Here is a 12,513-nt window from a genome sequence, read left to right as displayed (position 1 = left end):
CTATTTAGTGCAGACTCCTGTGTGGACACTCTTATTTTGGTTTGAGAGGGGCCTGTTTCAGTTTAGCATCACCTTGTCCCAACTGGACTCAAGCTAAAACCAAATAACAGCATCCACAAAAGAGTTTGAAATTGGATCAGCTTCAGTTCACACCTTAGGCTAAAAAGTGCAATTTGCTCATGCAGACAAGGCCTCTTTTCCCACACAGCTCCAGCTGAGTTGGGTGATAGTGTGAGTTTGGCTGGGCAGTGTGCACAGCTGGGACTCAGGCTGGGGTCCATTCTTGCTGACCGGCTGAAACTGAGTCCAAAGACACACCCCAGTCCAGTGTGTACTCTGTACTCATCATATGTATCAAGGAAGAGGGAAATTCTTAGCATATGTAACCCTTCTGCCAGATGGAGCCAGCAGCAACAAGTGCCAGGTTCAGTATCTAGGGGTTCCTTTTCAACAATACAACAAAGAACCATCTCGAGCCCCCACCCGTTTCCTGGGACAATTACGCAACACCCCCGGGCACCTTTAAGAGGAAATACTTCCTGTCTCATAAGCACAGACTCTGAGTGTAGCAAAAACTTTTAATAAAAGGAGGGAAGTAACTCAGCCTTAATTTGGGAAAACTCCACAACTAGGGTTCATAAACATAAACTATGAGCAAAAGACCCACCTCCAAGTAAGTTGGGCAGTGGCCTTTTCCCCTAAGGTTCTCAAGTCCAGCAACCCAAAAGTCTCTTTAACATGCTCATCCCTTCTCTGCACCCCACTCAAGTTTCTGTCTTTTGGCAAGTGCAGCCTCAGAGTTCAGAGGTTCATCTGCAGAGTTTACCTCCCACCCTGGGTGGAAGGGGGGATAAGGAGGCACCTTACACGCTCCACTACTCAGGCACACGCTTGTCACTCTGCTAGCCAATTGCCACACCTCTCTGCAGGGCTTTGCTCTGGTCCTCTCTGCCAGCCGCACTGTTGGCTGCTTTCCATGCCTCTCCAACAGCCACCTAGCTGGCCACTCACCAAGATATCTTCAGGGCTCACCACTTAACACAGCTCTCAGTGATTTCAGCTGTTAGCAGGAGGGCATCACTGCTGGTGCACACGGGGCAGTCTTTTGCAATAGAGACACTGTCCCAAAGTAGGTCTAATACTTAGACCTAGGTATCAGTGATTTCAGCTCTGTAGCACATAAAAAAACTCTCAACTGAGTCTAAATTAGCTCTTTTATTATACCAGGGAGGAAAAAAAGGGTCAAGTGGTGCTTAGGACCTTTAAACAAGACCCACACCACCAAATACAAGTACCTCTCACCACCCTTTCTCAACTCCTTGGGCTTTGGAACCCATGTTCCCTGCCTAGTGAGTGCCGTTGAGTTGAGAGTGAGTCCTTTATTACTCCTGCCCCAATAACAAGGAGACTGGGGATCCAACACCAGCCACAAGTGATCATTTGGACAAGCAATCATAGAAGATTAGGGTTGGAAGAGACCTCAGGAGGTCATCTAGTCCATGATCACATCATGCTGAGCACCTAGGCAGGGTGGGTGTGTCCATGCAAATGAGATCAGCTCCTGTAGTCCTTTTCCACAGCTCACCACTAAATGTCAAGGGAGAGTTCATTCAGACTCTGTTTACACATGTAATAGGGGGTGGCACAACCCTGAACTGGGGAGGAAGAAAAGACCAGATAATATGGATTCAGAAGGCTGGAGCTGGGGGAAAAGGCAATGGCAGGGACTGGCCTGTGTTTGACTGACACTGTGGAGAAAACACACATCTTGCCCATAAATACACATGTGCCTTTCCCAACAACTCCAGTGAGGGATGCACAAGCAGAACTGACGCTAGGATCTGTCTCACTGAGCTTCACTAAAGAACAACAGCAGGAAGGGTATGGGGCATAGCCAGTGCCCCACACAGGGAAGGAGTGCAGGCAGGGCCCTGGCTCCAAGTTTCCCCCCCACAAGGAATGTAACCCTTCTCTTTGCTTCTTTCCCTCCACGTTGCAGGTTAGCTTCAAGAACCTAGCTTCCCGGCCTTACTCCTTCCATTCCAACCTCCTGCCCTACCAAGGAGGCCTGGGGGAAAACAGCACACCCAGCCAGGAAGCGGTGCAGCCTGGCGAGCTCCGCGAGTACTCCTGGAAGGTGCTGCCCCAGATGGCACCCACTGTCAATGAGTTTGACTGCAAGGCTTGGGCTTACTTCTCCAGCGTTAACCTGGTAGGTGGGAACCATTTATGAGAAACCTGTTGGTCTCTCTGCTAGCCATCTCTGCCCTCAGCTGCCTCTCAACCAGAATCCCAGCTCCCCTGTTCCGTGCAGACCCAACGGGATTGGTGCCTGGGACACTACTGCATAGGATATTTCTGTGACACATTGATGGGGGCTTTCATCAGGCCATTTGTGAATGGGTCCGAGAGTGTATAGAAATAAAACGTAGGGGTGGAAGGGATATCGACAGGTCATCAAGTCCAGGCCCCTGTAGGACCAAGGAACTCTAGACCAGGTGTTAGTTCCACCTGGTCTTAAAGACCTCCAGTGATGGGGATCCCACAACCTCCCATGGGGGCCTGTTCCAGAGCTTAATCACCCTGAGAGTTAGAAAGCTTTTCCTACCACCTGGATAAGTCACATTTCACAGGCCAGATCCTCAGCCCCTCTCTGGCTGCTTGTGGGACCCAGAGGTACAAAACTCCCCCTGCCTTGGTGATGCCTTAGGCAGTGCAGAGCCACTCAGGGGGGATGTCTGGGGCATCCTTATGCCCTGGCAGTCCGTGACATGACTGGCCCCATGCAGGCTATGGATAGAGCAGCCATCAGACTTAAAAATCTGGTCCTTCTCAGCCACAGACTGACTAATGCTCACAACATCCTGTACCGTTGTCCAAAGTGTTTCAGGTGGGGCAACTGAGGCACAGCAGGATTAAGTGACTTGCCCGAGGTCAGGCACTGCGTCAGCAGCAGAGCTGGGAAGGGAACCCAGCGAGTCAGAACTACAAATCAAATCAGAGCAATTCTAAGTGTGCATTCCTCCCCCATGTCAGATTGGGATCGAGAGGAAGGGGGCTTCTGCCCCCTTCTGAAACCCAGCATGCCTCTCCAACTCCCAGCACCAGTGCCAGGCTCTGCACACACCTTGCTCCTCTCATTTTTGGCTTTTCAGCTGGGAGCTGGGAGCATTCATCGCCAAGGCCTCTTCCCCTGTCTGTCTAGTCTGAGGCCACACATGCTGCTGGAGTTGTGGTTGGCACTCACAGGGCGGTGCTGGAGTTTGACAGGCACAGAGAGAGCAGCCCTGGGATGAAGCACACACTTCCAAAGTCCTGCCTGACGGTGGTTAATGTTGTTCTGAGTAGCCACATTGTGGCATTGTGGATGGGGTGGAAGTTAGGAGTGGACTCTACATTCCCATTACACTCTGGTTATTTTCCCTTCCTAGGAGAAGGATCTGCACTCTGGCCTGGTTGGGCCACTGCTTATCTGCCGCCCCGGCATCTTGAGCCCTGCCTTCGGGAGGCAGCTGGCGGTGCAGGAATTCTCTCTGCTCTTCACTATCTTTGATGAGACCAAAAGCTGGTACCTCGCCGAGAACATGGAGAGGAACTGCCCACCCCTCTGCCAGATCCAGCCAGACGATCCTGATTTTAGAAGAAGCAGCTACTTCCCTGGTAAGAGCTCCAGCTCCTCTCCCCTCCCTACCCAGCCATCCCACATAGAAGGGAAACTCTGTAGGGTCTGCTGTTAGAGCAGAGCTTCAGATCAAGAGCTTCAGAATCCCCTTCCTTGCCCATCCCCTGGGTAACAGCAAGAGTGACCTCAGCTCACTCCAGCATGGCTGCTGCTGTCTGCAGACTTTGAACCTCTCCCCTGCCACAGCACGTCCCAAGTGTGCTCTTCTCCTCCAGCTATCAACGGCTACGTGATGGATGCACTGCCTGGGCTGGTGATGGCTCAGCACCAAAGGGTGCGATGGTACCTGCTGAATGTGGGCGGCACTGAGGACATCCACTCAGTCTATTTTCATGGGCAACTGTTTGCCATTAGGACGAACCATGAGTATCGAATGGGAGTCTACAACCTCTATCCTGGTAAGAGTTGACCCAGGTGCTGGGAGCTAACCTGTCTCCTGGAGAGGACTGATGCAGGAGAAGCCAGCAGCCTAGCTCCAAAGAGTGCCCACCTAGCTTAGTGCAGCTGATGCACTCTGATTAGGGTGGACATGGCACCAACCTGACATCAGGGGGTAGCTAAATAGACGAGTGCCTCTCAGCCTGAGAAATAGGCCCTGGACCAACACTGCCTCAAATATTTGGATCCAAATGGCCATTAGCTAGTGACGCCTTACTGGCTTTGAAGAGTCTTGTTTTGTTTGTCCAGCACTTCGCACAATGAGCTCCTTGTCCGTGACTAGGGCTCCTAGGAATGAGTGGTGGAAGTGTCCTAAAAGTGGGGCGGGCCACAGGTCCCCAAACCATGGCCCCATCCCAGAGCTGCACTACCCCCAGGCCCAGCCCCTGCACCGGCCCTTCCCACCCGAAGCTCTGCCCTCACACCACTCATTCCCCCTGAAGCCCCATCCTCACACAGTCCCTTCTCCATGAGCCCCTGCCCTCACACTGTCCCCGCCCCTGCACTGCCTCTTCCCCCAAGACCCTAGCCCCCACTCACTCCTCTCCACCACCTTGCTCCTGTCGCTCAGCTCTATGGCTGGTAAAAAGTGATGGGGCCATGGCCCCCTGGCTCTCCCATTCCAGTGCCCCTGCTCCTAAGTGCAATGTAATACAAACAATTCATATTTTTGTTAATTATTTTTATCAAATTCAAGTGCATTTATTGGGCCAAACTCATTCCTGTCTAACGGTACTGGCTTTGATGAAGTTACACCAGGGAACAATTTGACCCAGTCAATGTGCTATTAAGGCTCAGGAAGCACCTGGCACCCATACCCATCTTGGGCAGTACTTTACTCTGTGAGTAGTCCAGTGCAATTGGCATCATGGCAGCACAATCTGCCCTCAGCATGAGTGAAGCAGGAGTGGGTGTAGCCACCACAGGCTTCTCTTTTAGCCGCTAGAAATAAATAATCCTTTGTTCTGCCCTCCCTCCCCTTCTTCTCACCCAGGTGTCTTTGGAACGGTGGAAATGCGCCCCTCCCACCCGGGGATCTGGCGGGTGGAGTGCGAGGTTGGAGAGCACCAGCAGGCTGGAATGAGCGCCCTGTTCCTTGTGTATGACCCGAGTGAGTGACTCTTCTCCTTGTTCTACAGTTGCCTTCACTGATTCTTCATTCACCTCCCGAGAATTTCATGTTAGACAGCATGGGGGAGCATTTTCACAGGTGCAGAAGTACCCGCCTAAGGCACTCTGGAGAACAGGGCTCAGGCTCCTCCGGTCACTTAGGTGCTTTTGAAAATTTTGCCCTCATGGCCCTCAAACGTGGACACGCCAGTTTTCACCCTCAGTCAGCTCTGGGCGAAGGAGAGTTACAGCGCTGAACAATCGAACCACCTGACCAAACCTACGGAAGAGACAGCAGGATAGCTAACTGCCATCATTCACACCTGCAGTGAATTACACCCCCATCTAAGAGGGGGCATGTGACTATGGGTGCAAAACTGGAGGCCGGCTTGAACCACCTTGAAAAATTTGCCCCCAGCAGCCTGATTTTCAAACCCTAAGACGCTATGGGCCACGCACAAAAATGTGCATACTCTTATCACCATGTCTGCATGCGCCCATCCAGCTGGCTAATGGAATAGGGAAATACCCATTTGTAGATCGGTAAACTGAGGCACAAAGAGGCAACGTGACTCACCAAGGCTCACAGAGGCTGGCCACAGGTGGTCATTTTCAGCAACACTCTTTACCATGTAAAGTGGTGCAAAATCTGTTGGGAATTGCAGTAAAGTCTTTGCCAGCTCAAGAGTGTAAATCAGTTTCCACCTCATTTTAAATACTAGTTTCAAAACAGAAGGAAAGGATTGATTTGTTATACTTAAGAGAATCATAGAATCACAAGGGTCATCTAGTCTAACCCTCTGCCAAGATGTAGGATAGTTGGCTTTACATAGTAAAGGTCTTTTTCCTCTTCTTAAAGGAGCATTAAATGTGAGCCAGAAAAGCTTTGTTTAAAGATAAATTAAAAAGCCGCTTAAGATTCAAAATCCACTTTTTACTAGAAAGGGCTTGACGTGAAAAGACAGTGTCAAGTACTATGATTTTTTAAGAGTCTAAGTTATAATGGAAATAAACACCGCAGTGCTCCACAGATGAGCAAAGGGACTTTAAAAAATAGGAGGTGTCAGCCAAGATGTTCTTAGAAACATGAAGATTTGTGTTTAAAAGACACTGCCTAGCAACAAACAGGCCTGGGAGCCAGACATCAGTACACAGAAGAGACATTTGTCAACACAGCTGTCATACCAGTGATCCAAAGAGAGGAGATGTATCAGAGGACTCTCTGAGAGGCAGCTGTGAATTGTAATATATACCATCCCGGATTGGCTTATAAACCAATAATAAAAGCTGATATCACCCGCAAGGGTCAAAATTAGGAACAAGGGTCTGTAAGGGGCAGATTTAAAAATTTGCAAAGAATTTTTTAAAATGCTAGAAAATCAACTCCTGCCTTACTTACATGCCAGGACCTGAGTTCAGGCTTTTGGAGTCCTCCTGTGAAAGCTGTAGCAGTTAGGGTCACTAACAGCTAAGGCTGGATGGAGATGTTCTCTCGTTTTGCAGCTCTTGCTGTATTTAGGACTGTCCCTACAGTGCTAGCAAAAAATCAGGGTTCATGGTTCTATCTCCCCTTTAAAGTGAGTTTAAGATCTCTGACACTATGTTTAAATTTAACACCTGTCAAAACTTCCAGGAGAGACTTGTCATGTCACTGCACTGTGATGCCTCTTGACATCTGCACTGCACAGTGACTATTAACACAATTGATCTGCAGCATTGCATTGTCACATGGCGATATTGTAGCACAATGAAGTGGCATTGGCTCTAAGGATATTGCCATCCTGGGATGCTTTCAATACCCTGGCTGCGCAGGGTGGTAGGTCACAGATAGCAGGACCTGGTCAGAACTGAGATGGGGGGGGAACTTGGCCATTTGAATTCTCCAGTGTTGGCACAAGCCGTTGTCTGTCTTGGTTCATATGGGTCCCCACATCCTGAGTTTCAATTTGGAATCCAGGTTTCAATGAATAAAGAAGTTCAATGGTGCTCAGCTGAATCTGCCAAGTTGGCCTGGTTCCTAGTTGAAACTACTAAGTATCATGTGATTTACTCTCCAAATCTTGAACGGCCCACCCCCGAAGCCTAGCAGTGGCTGGAAACTTGGCCCAGGTTCACACGAAGCCCCACAGAACTTGGTGCACCTTTCAGCAAGCCTGGCCTGACCTCTGGGTTGGTAACAAGCCCACACTTGTCCTGGGTTGTGGGTTTGTTCTGAAAGGCTGGCCCAGCACTAACTGAGCGCCCTTATGGCAGGTGATATCACCTGAGTACAATGGCCACCAGCCCCAGGGAAGGCTCCAAAGCAGTGCTGCGTGGGCTCCCTGGCTGCTGTGCCAAACCAGACTTGGGAACCTAACTCAGCGTCCAAGACTGAAGGCTCACCTAGGCCTTAGCTTCAAAGGCCAAATGAAATAGCCCATAAATCTTCTTTCCTCTCTCTTCCCCTTTGTTGCAGAGTGCCAGAACCCCCTTGGCCTAGCTTCCGGGAATATTGCGGATGCTCAGATCACAGCTTCAGGGCAGTATGGTGAGTGCTGGACTTTTTGGCCTTGTGACCAGGAAGAAGGTCAAGTTTTCATCAGGCTTAGCCAACACATGCTGGCAAGACCTGACCTACTCAATCAACTTTACTAGTTGAGACAAAGCCTTTTTTATGGAGTGGTTCCTACTTCCCGCTGGATACCATCCCGGCATTGAAGGAGTTGTGGAGGGAGCAGACAGGGGCTGGCAAAGGCCATACCATTGGCTCTGAGGACCCAGCTCTAGAATGCCTTCTTCCCTGGGCCCATTCAACTGAGTTTCAAATCCTTTCTTGATTCCTAGAGGCCTCAGTATGCTGCATTGCTTTGCCTTGGTGATTTTATCCCTTGCCTTCTATGCCTGGGATGATTCCATTGTAACCACAGTTAGATGAGGCGTCTGCAATAGACTGGTGCCTTGAAACATCCTTGCTGTTTAGTTCACTACTTCATCTCAAGTTCAGCTCTCCCTGCCTGCGGTGGCCAGCGAACACCTCTTCTGTCAGCTGAGAGCAACCTCCTCCAGCCCCCAGAGGAGTCCAGTGAGAATCCATTTTTTAGCCATTGTTATAGCAGAAGTGTTTTCAAGATGCTTGTTTCTCTACACAAGAAGATATGGCCCCTTACAGTCCAGACAGCATATGATACACGGGGAGACCCTGTCCCTTGGCAGGATGGTGGCCACTGTTAAAGAGAGGGTAAACGGGAGAAGTAGGTCTCTGTCAGACAAGGATGCCTGAGTGGGGTTACCCAGACTCTGTGTTTCTCTGTCTTTTTAATCTGAGCCCAGATTTTACCAGCGCAGAGCTCTCTGGTACCTGCACTTCCCATCTGACAGTGAACCAGGTCTGAACAGTGAGGGGCAGGCAGACAGACCCACTGAGGGATGTGCTCTGACTCTGCTGCTGGTGCTGTAGTTATCACACCTGTCTGTCCATGTCAGTGAGTGAACTCACGCCATGGCTTCCCCATCTCTCTTGTGTTCTTCCACAGGTCAATGGGCACCTAGGCTGGCCCGGTTAGATCATTCTGGGTCTGTCAATGCTTGGAGCACTGACAGCGGCAACTCCTGGATTCAGGTAGGTTTCACTTATGGAGGAAGGAGACATTGTTAAGTGAAATTAATAGTAGCCTCTGATGCCTGCAGGCACCAGCCATTTGCCCTGTGGATGAGCTACAGAAAGAGGCAGTGAGCAATTCAGTCTGGGCAAGCCCCTCAGTTTCTCCACCACCACATCTACAGTGCCCTCAGGCTATTCAGGCCATTGCCAGATTGGGATGTTTCACTCCCCTCCAAACTCCCTACACACACACACACACATACACACTCACTCACTCCTCCAAACCCCCTACACACACACACACGCCCCTCCAAACCCCTCCACACATACACACAAACGCCCCTTCCAGCCCCCTCCACACATACACACACATGCACACACCCCTCCGAACATCCTATACACACACACGCAGCCCTCCAAACCCCCTCCACACATGGATATACACCCGTCCCTCCAAACCTCCTCCACACACACACACACACACACACATGCCCCCTCCACACATACACACACATGCATGCACCCCTCCAAACCCCCTACACACACCCATACCCACATGCACCCCTCTAACCCCCTACACACACACACACACACACACCCCACCAAACCCCCTACATACATGCATATACATCCATCTGTCCAAACCCCCTCCACACATACACACACATGCACGCACCCCTCCAAATCCCCTCCACACACACACACACACCCCCCTCCAACCCCCCTACACACACACACCCCTCCAAACCCCCTCCACACACACACACACACGCACACGCACACTTTTCCCTGCAGGTTCAGGTTTCCCTTTTCCCCACTTGTCCCCTCCTGCCAGACTCTGTGCCCCCATTCTGACCTCAATGTCTGGTGCCGCATGTTCTGCACCCTCTGGAGCTAACCTCAGTGCCCCCAGACAGGTCTGCTGCTGGAGTGAGAAATAGCATGTGACTCCCAGTGCTGCAGAAAGGGTCCCCTCCTCCTGCCTACCCCCTCCCTGCACCTTGTGCCTAGCATCTCACCCACAGGCTGGTGAAGTCAGTAGTATCTGCCTCCCTCGGATGGAGAAAACAAGAATATTTCATGTTGCACAGAGAGAAAAATAGCAGATTCCCTTTTGGTGAGAAGTTTCCTATTAATGAACAGAACAGATGAGCTGCCCTCCATGTTTATTTTTAATGTGGATTTTCCTGCATTGATGTAACACGCATAACAGTGATTAAGTGATGCACTGTAACATTGCAACCCTCAAAGTGGATTCTCAGCTCAAACTGCTGTGTGTGAGGATGCTAGCCCTAAGAATAGGAGCAATCCCCCAGCTTTAATAGTTAAAATCTTGACAAGTATTGTAGCCAGCCTTGCTTTAGTCAGCACTAATCATCCCCGATTCACATAAACACCAGATCAACCCTCACAGGTAAACAGGAATCATAGAATATCGGGGTCAGAAGGTCATCTAGTCCAACCCCCTGCTTAAAGCAGGACTAATCCCCAATTTTTGGCCCAGGTCCCTAAATGGCCCCCTCAAGGATTGAGCTCACAATCCTGGATTTAGAAGGCTAATGTGCAAACCACTGAGCTATCCCTCCCCCCTGGTATCCTGTCTCCAACAGTGACCAGTACCAGCTGCTTCATAGGAAGGTGCAAATTCCCCTACCAGACAGCTTTGTAATAACCTAGCCATAAGGGAAGAATCTTCCTGACCCTTATCAGTTAGGGGTTGACTTGTGCCCTGAAGTCTCAAAGTTGATATTCCTTATACTATTTTATCCCATCTAATATAACTTTGGGTATTCTTATTATTAATATAAATGTCTAATCCTTTTATCAATCCTGCTACACACTTGGACTCCATCATATCTTGTGGAAATGAGTTCCAAAGGTTAATGATCGACTGTTTCCTTTTACCAGTGTTAAATTCATCCCTTTTCAATTGCATTGAGTGCCCAAAACTATGCTGTGAAAATGTGAAGGGAAATGTAAACCCACAAAAGTCACTGTCATGTTAAGATAATTATAACAAAGCAAATAAAACTGTAATGTGCCAGCACAGTGCCTGTGATAATCTCCTGACAATACACACACAATAATAATACTCTTATAGCATGCTCCATCCAAGGATCTCAGAATGCTTCACAAATAGTCATTCAACCTTTTAGCAACCCTGTATATTGTCGCTATTGTATGGATGGGGAAACCGAGGCTTGAAGTGACTTGCCTATGGTTACTCGCAGGTTTGGTAGAGCATGAGTCGCTACCCTGTTTTTTTAAACCCGAAGACCATGTCCCCTCCCTTTGAGGCTCCTCTTTCCCCAAAGGCGGTAGTAATCTTTGGTCCATTCAACCATACTGGTGGGTGTGATTTTCCTAATGCTGGTTAATATTCGTGCTGGCTGTGAGAGACTGGGGCCACTGGGGCTGCAGGGTGAGTGGAGAGAGGTAGATTGGCACATTTCTTAGGGGCTGTCAGTGCCATTGCAGGTTGTTTTGGTTTGAGTAGCAGAGGGGAAGATGATGAGAGGGTGGTCTGAGGTCTCCCAGTGGCCCCTGCAATCACTGATGGTGTGGGATACCTCAGCCTGGTCCTGACAAATTATCCTTGCTCAATGAGCCAGGGTTCTGCAACACCCTCCCCAGATATATCAAGGAGGGAAGCTCCTCCGCAACCCCAAACCTGGGAGGAGTCAAACCCGGTGCGCAAGTCGCGCTATCGTTGGGAGTGGATACCAAATGGCAATCATCCTATGGGAAAAGAATCTTTATATTCCCTCGGTAGGTGGATCTGCTGCGTCCCATGATCCTTCATGGCATAAAGACCCAGGGGGCCCGGCAAAAGTTCTCCAGCCTCTACATCTCCCAGTTCATCATCTTCTATGGTCTTGATGGGGAGAGGTGGAAGAGATACAAGGGGAATGCCACCAGCTCCCAGATGGTGAGTAAAGGAGAGAGGATAGGATCTGAAAAGGATGCTGCATCTTTCTAGAACTGACTGATAGGCCAGGGTGTGATGAAGGCAGGCATCCTGTCTTCTGCAGGGGCCAGAACCCCTTTCAATTCATATAATTATACAATGTTGTCTCGGGGGTAAATATCTTCCTAATCCCAGCAGGTGATACATTTCTATCCTGAAGCATGAGGATTCATTGCTCCAGTAATTGCATCCTAGTTCATGTCATGGCAGATGTTTTTGTCCATATAAGTGTCTGACCATTTGTAAACCTACTCTTCAGTGACATCATGTGGCAGTGAGTTCCAGGGGTTAATTTTGGGTTGTGTATAATAGTATTTATTAGTATCCATTTGAATGGTGTTTCATATTGATTTCATTGAGCCCTTATTCTTGTGTTATGAAGCTGGTAAGGTTAATAAGTGCCAGACTGAAGTGACCATCTCCTTGCCACTCATTATTGGTAATGGTCTCAAGTTGCAGTGGGGGAGGTTTAGGTTGGATATTAGGAAAAACTTTTTCACTAGGAGGGTGGTGAAACACTGGAATGCGTTACCTAGCGAGGTGGTGGAATCTCCTTCCTTTGGGGTTTTTAAGGTCAGACTTGACAAAGCCCTGGCTGGGATGATTTAGTTGGGGATTGGTCCTGCTTTGAGCAGGGGGTTGAACTAGATGAACTCCTGAGGTCCCTTCCAACCCTGATATTCTATGATGCTATGATTATTTTGTAGACCTCTGTCCTCTTCCTTCTGCAAGCGC

General features: G+C 49.5%; 1 protein-coding gene across 3 annotated transcripts in view; it reads left to right on the top strand.

The window, feature by feature from the left end:
* The window catches only part of F8 (coagulation factor VIII), a 96,114-nt gene that overhangs the window by 54,911 nt on the left and 28,690 nt on the right, over window positions 1-12,513 (top strand). For all 3 annotated transcript variants that reach the window (XM_075132342.1, XM_048863627.2, XM_048863626.2), the window contains exons 16-22: window positions 2,000-2,212; window positions 3,432-3,660; window positions 3,898-4,080; window positions 5,115-5,231; window positions 7,686-7,757; window positions 8,743-8,828; window positions 11,584-11,739. In XM_075132342.1, the coding sequence (XP_074988443.1) occupies window positions 2,000-2,212; window positions 3,432-3,660; window positions 3,898-4,080; window positions 5,115-5,231; window positions 7,686-7,757; window positions 8,743-8,828; window positions 11,584-11,739 (1,056 nt within the window). The remainder of the gene's footprint in view (window positions 1-1,999; window positions 2,213-3,431; window positions 3,661-3,897; window positions 4,081-5,114; window positions 5,232-7,685; window positions 7,758-8,742; window positions 8,829-11,583; window positions 11,740-12,513) is intronic.

The sequence above is a fragment of the Caretta caretta genome, chromosome 9, assembly GCF_965140235.1.
Source record: "Caretta caretta isolate rCarCar2 chromosome 9, rCarCar1.hap1, whole genome shotgun sequence".
Lineage (NCBI taxonomy): Eukaryota > Metazoa > Chordata > Testudines > Cheloniidae > Caretta > Caretta caretta.
Note: the sequence above shows the minus strand (reverse complement) of the source record. Positions and strands in the feature narration are given on the sequence as shown.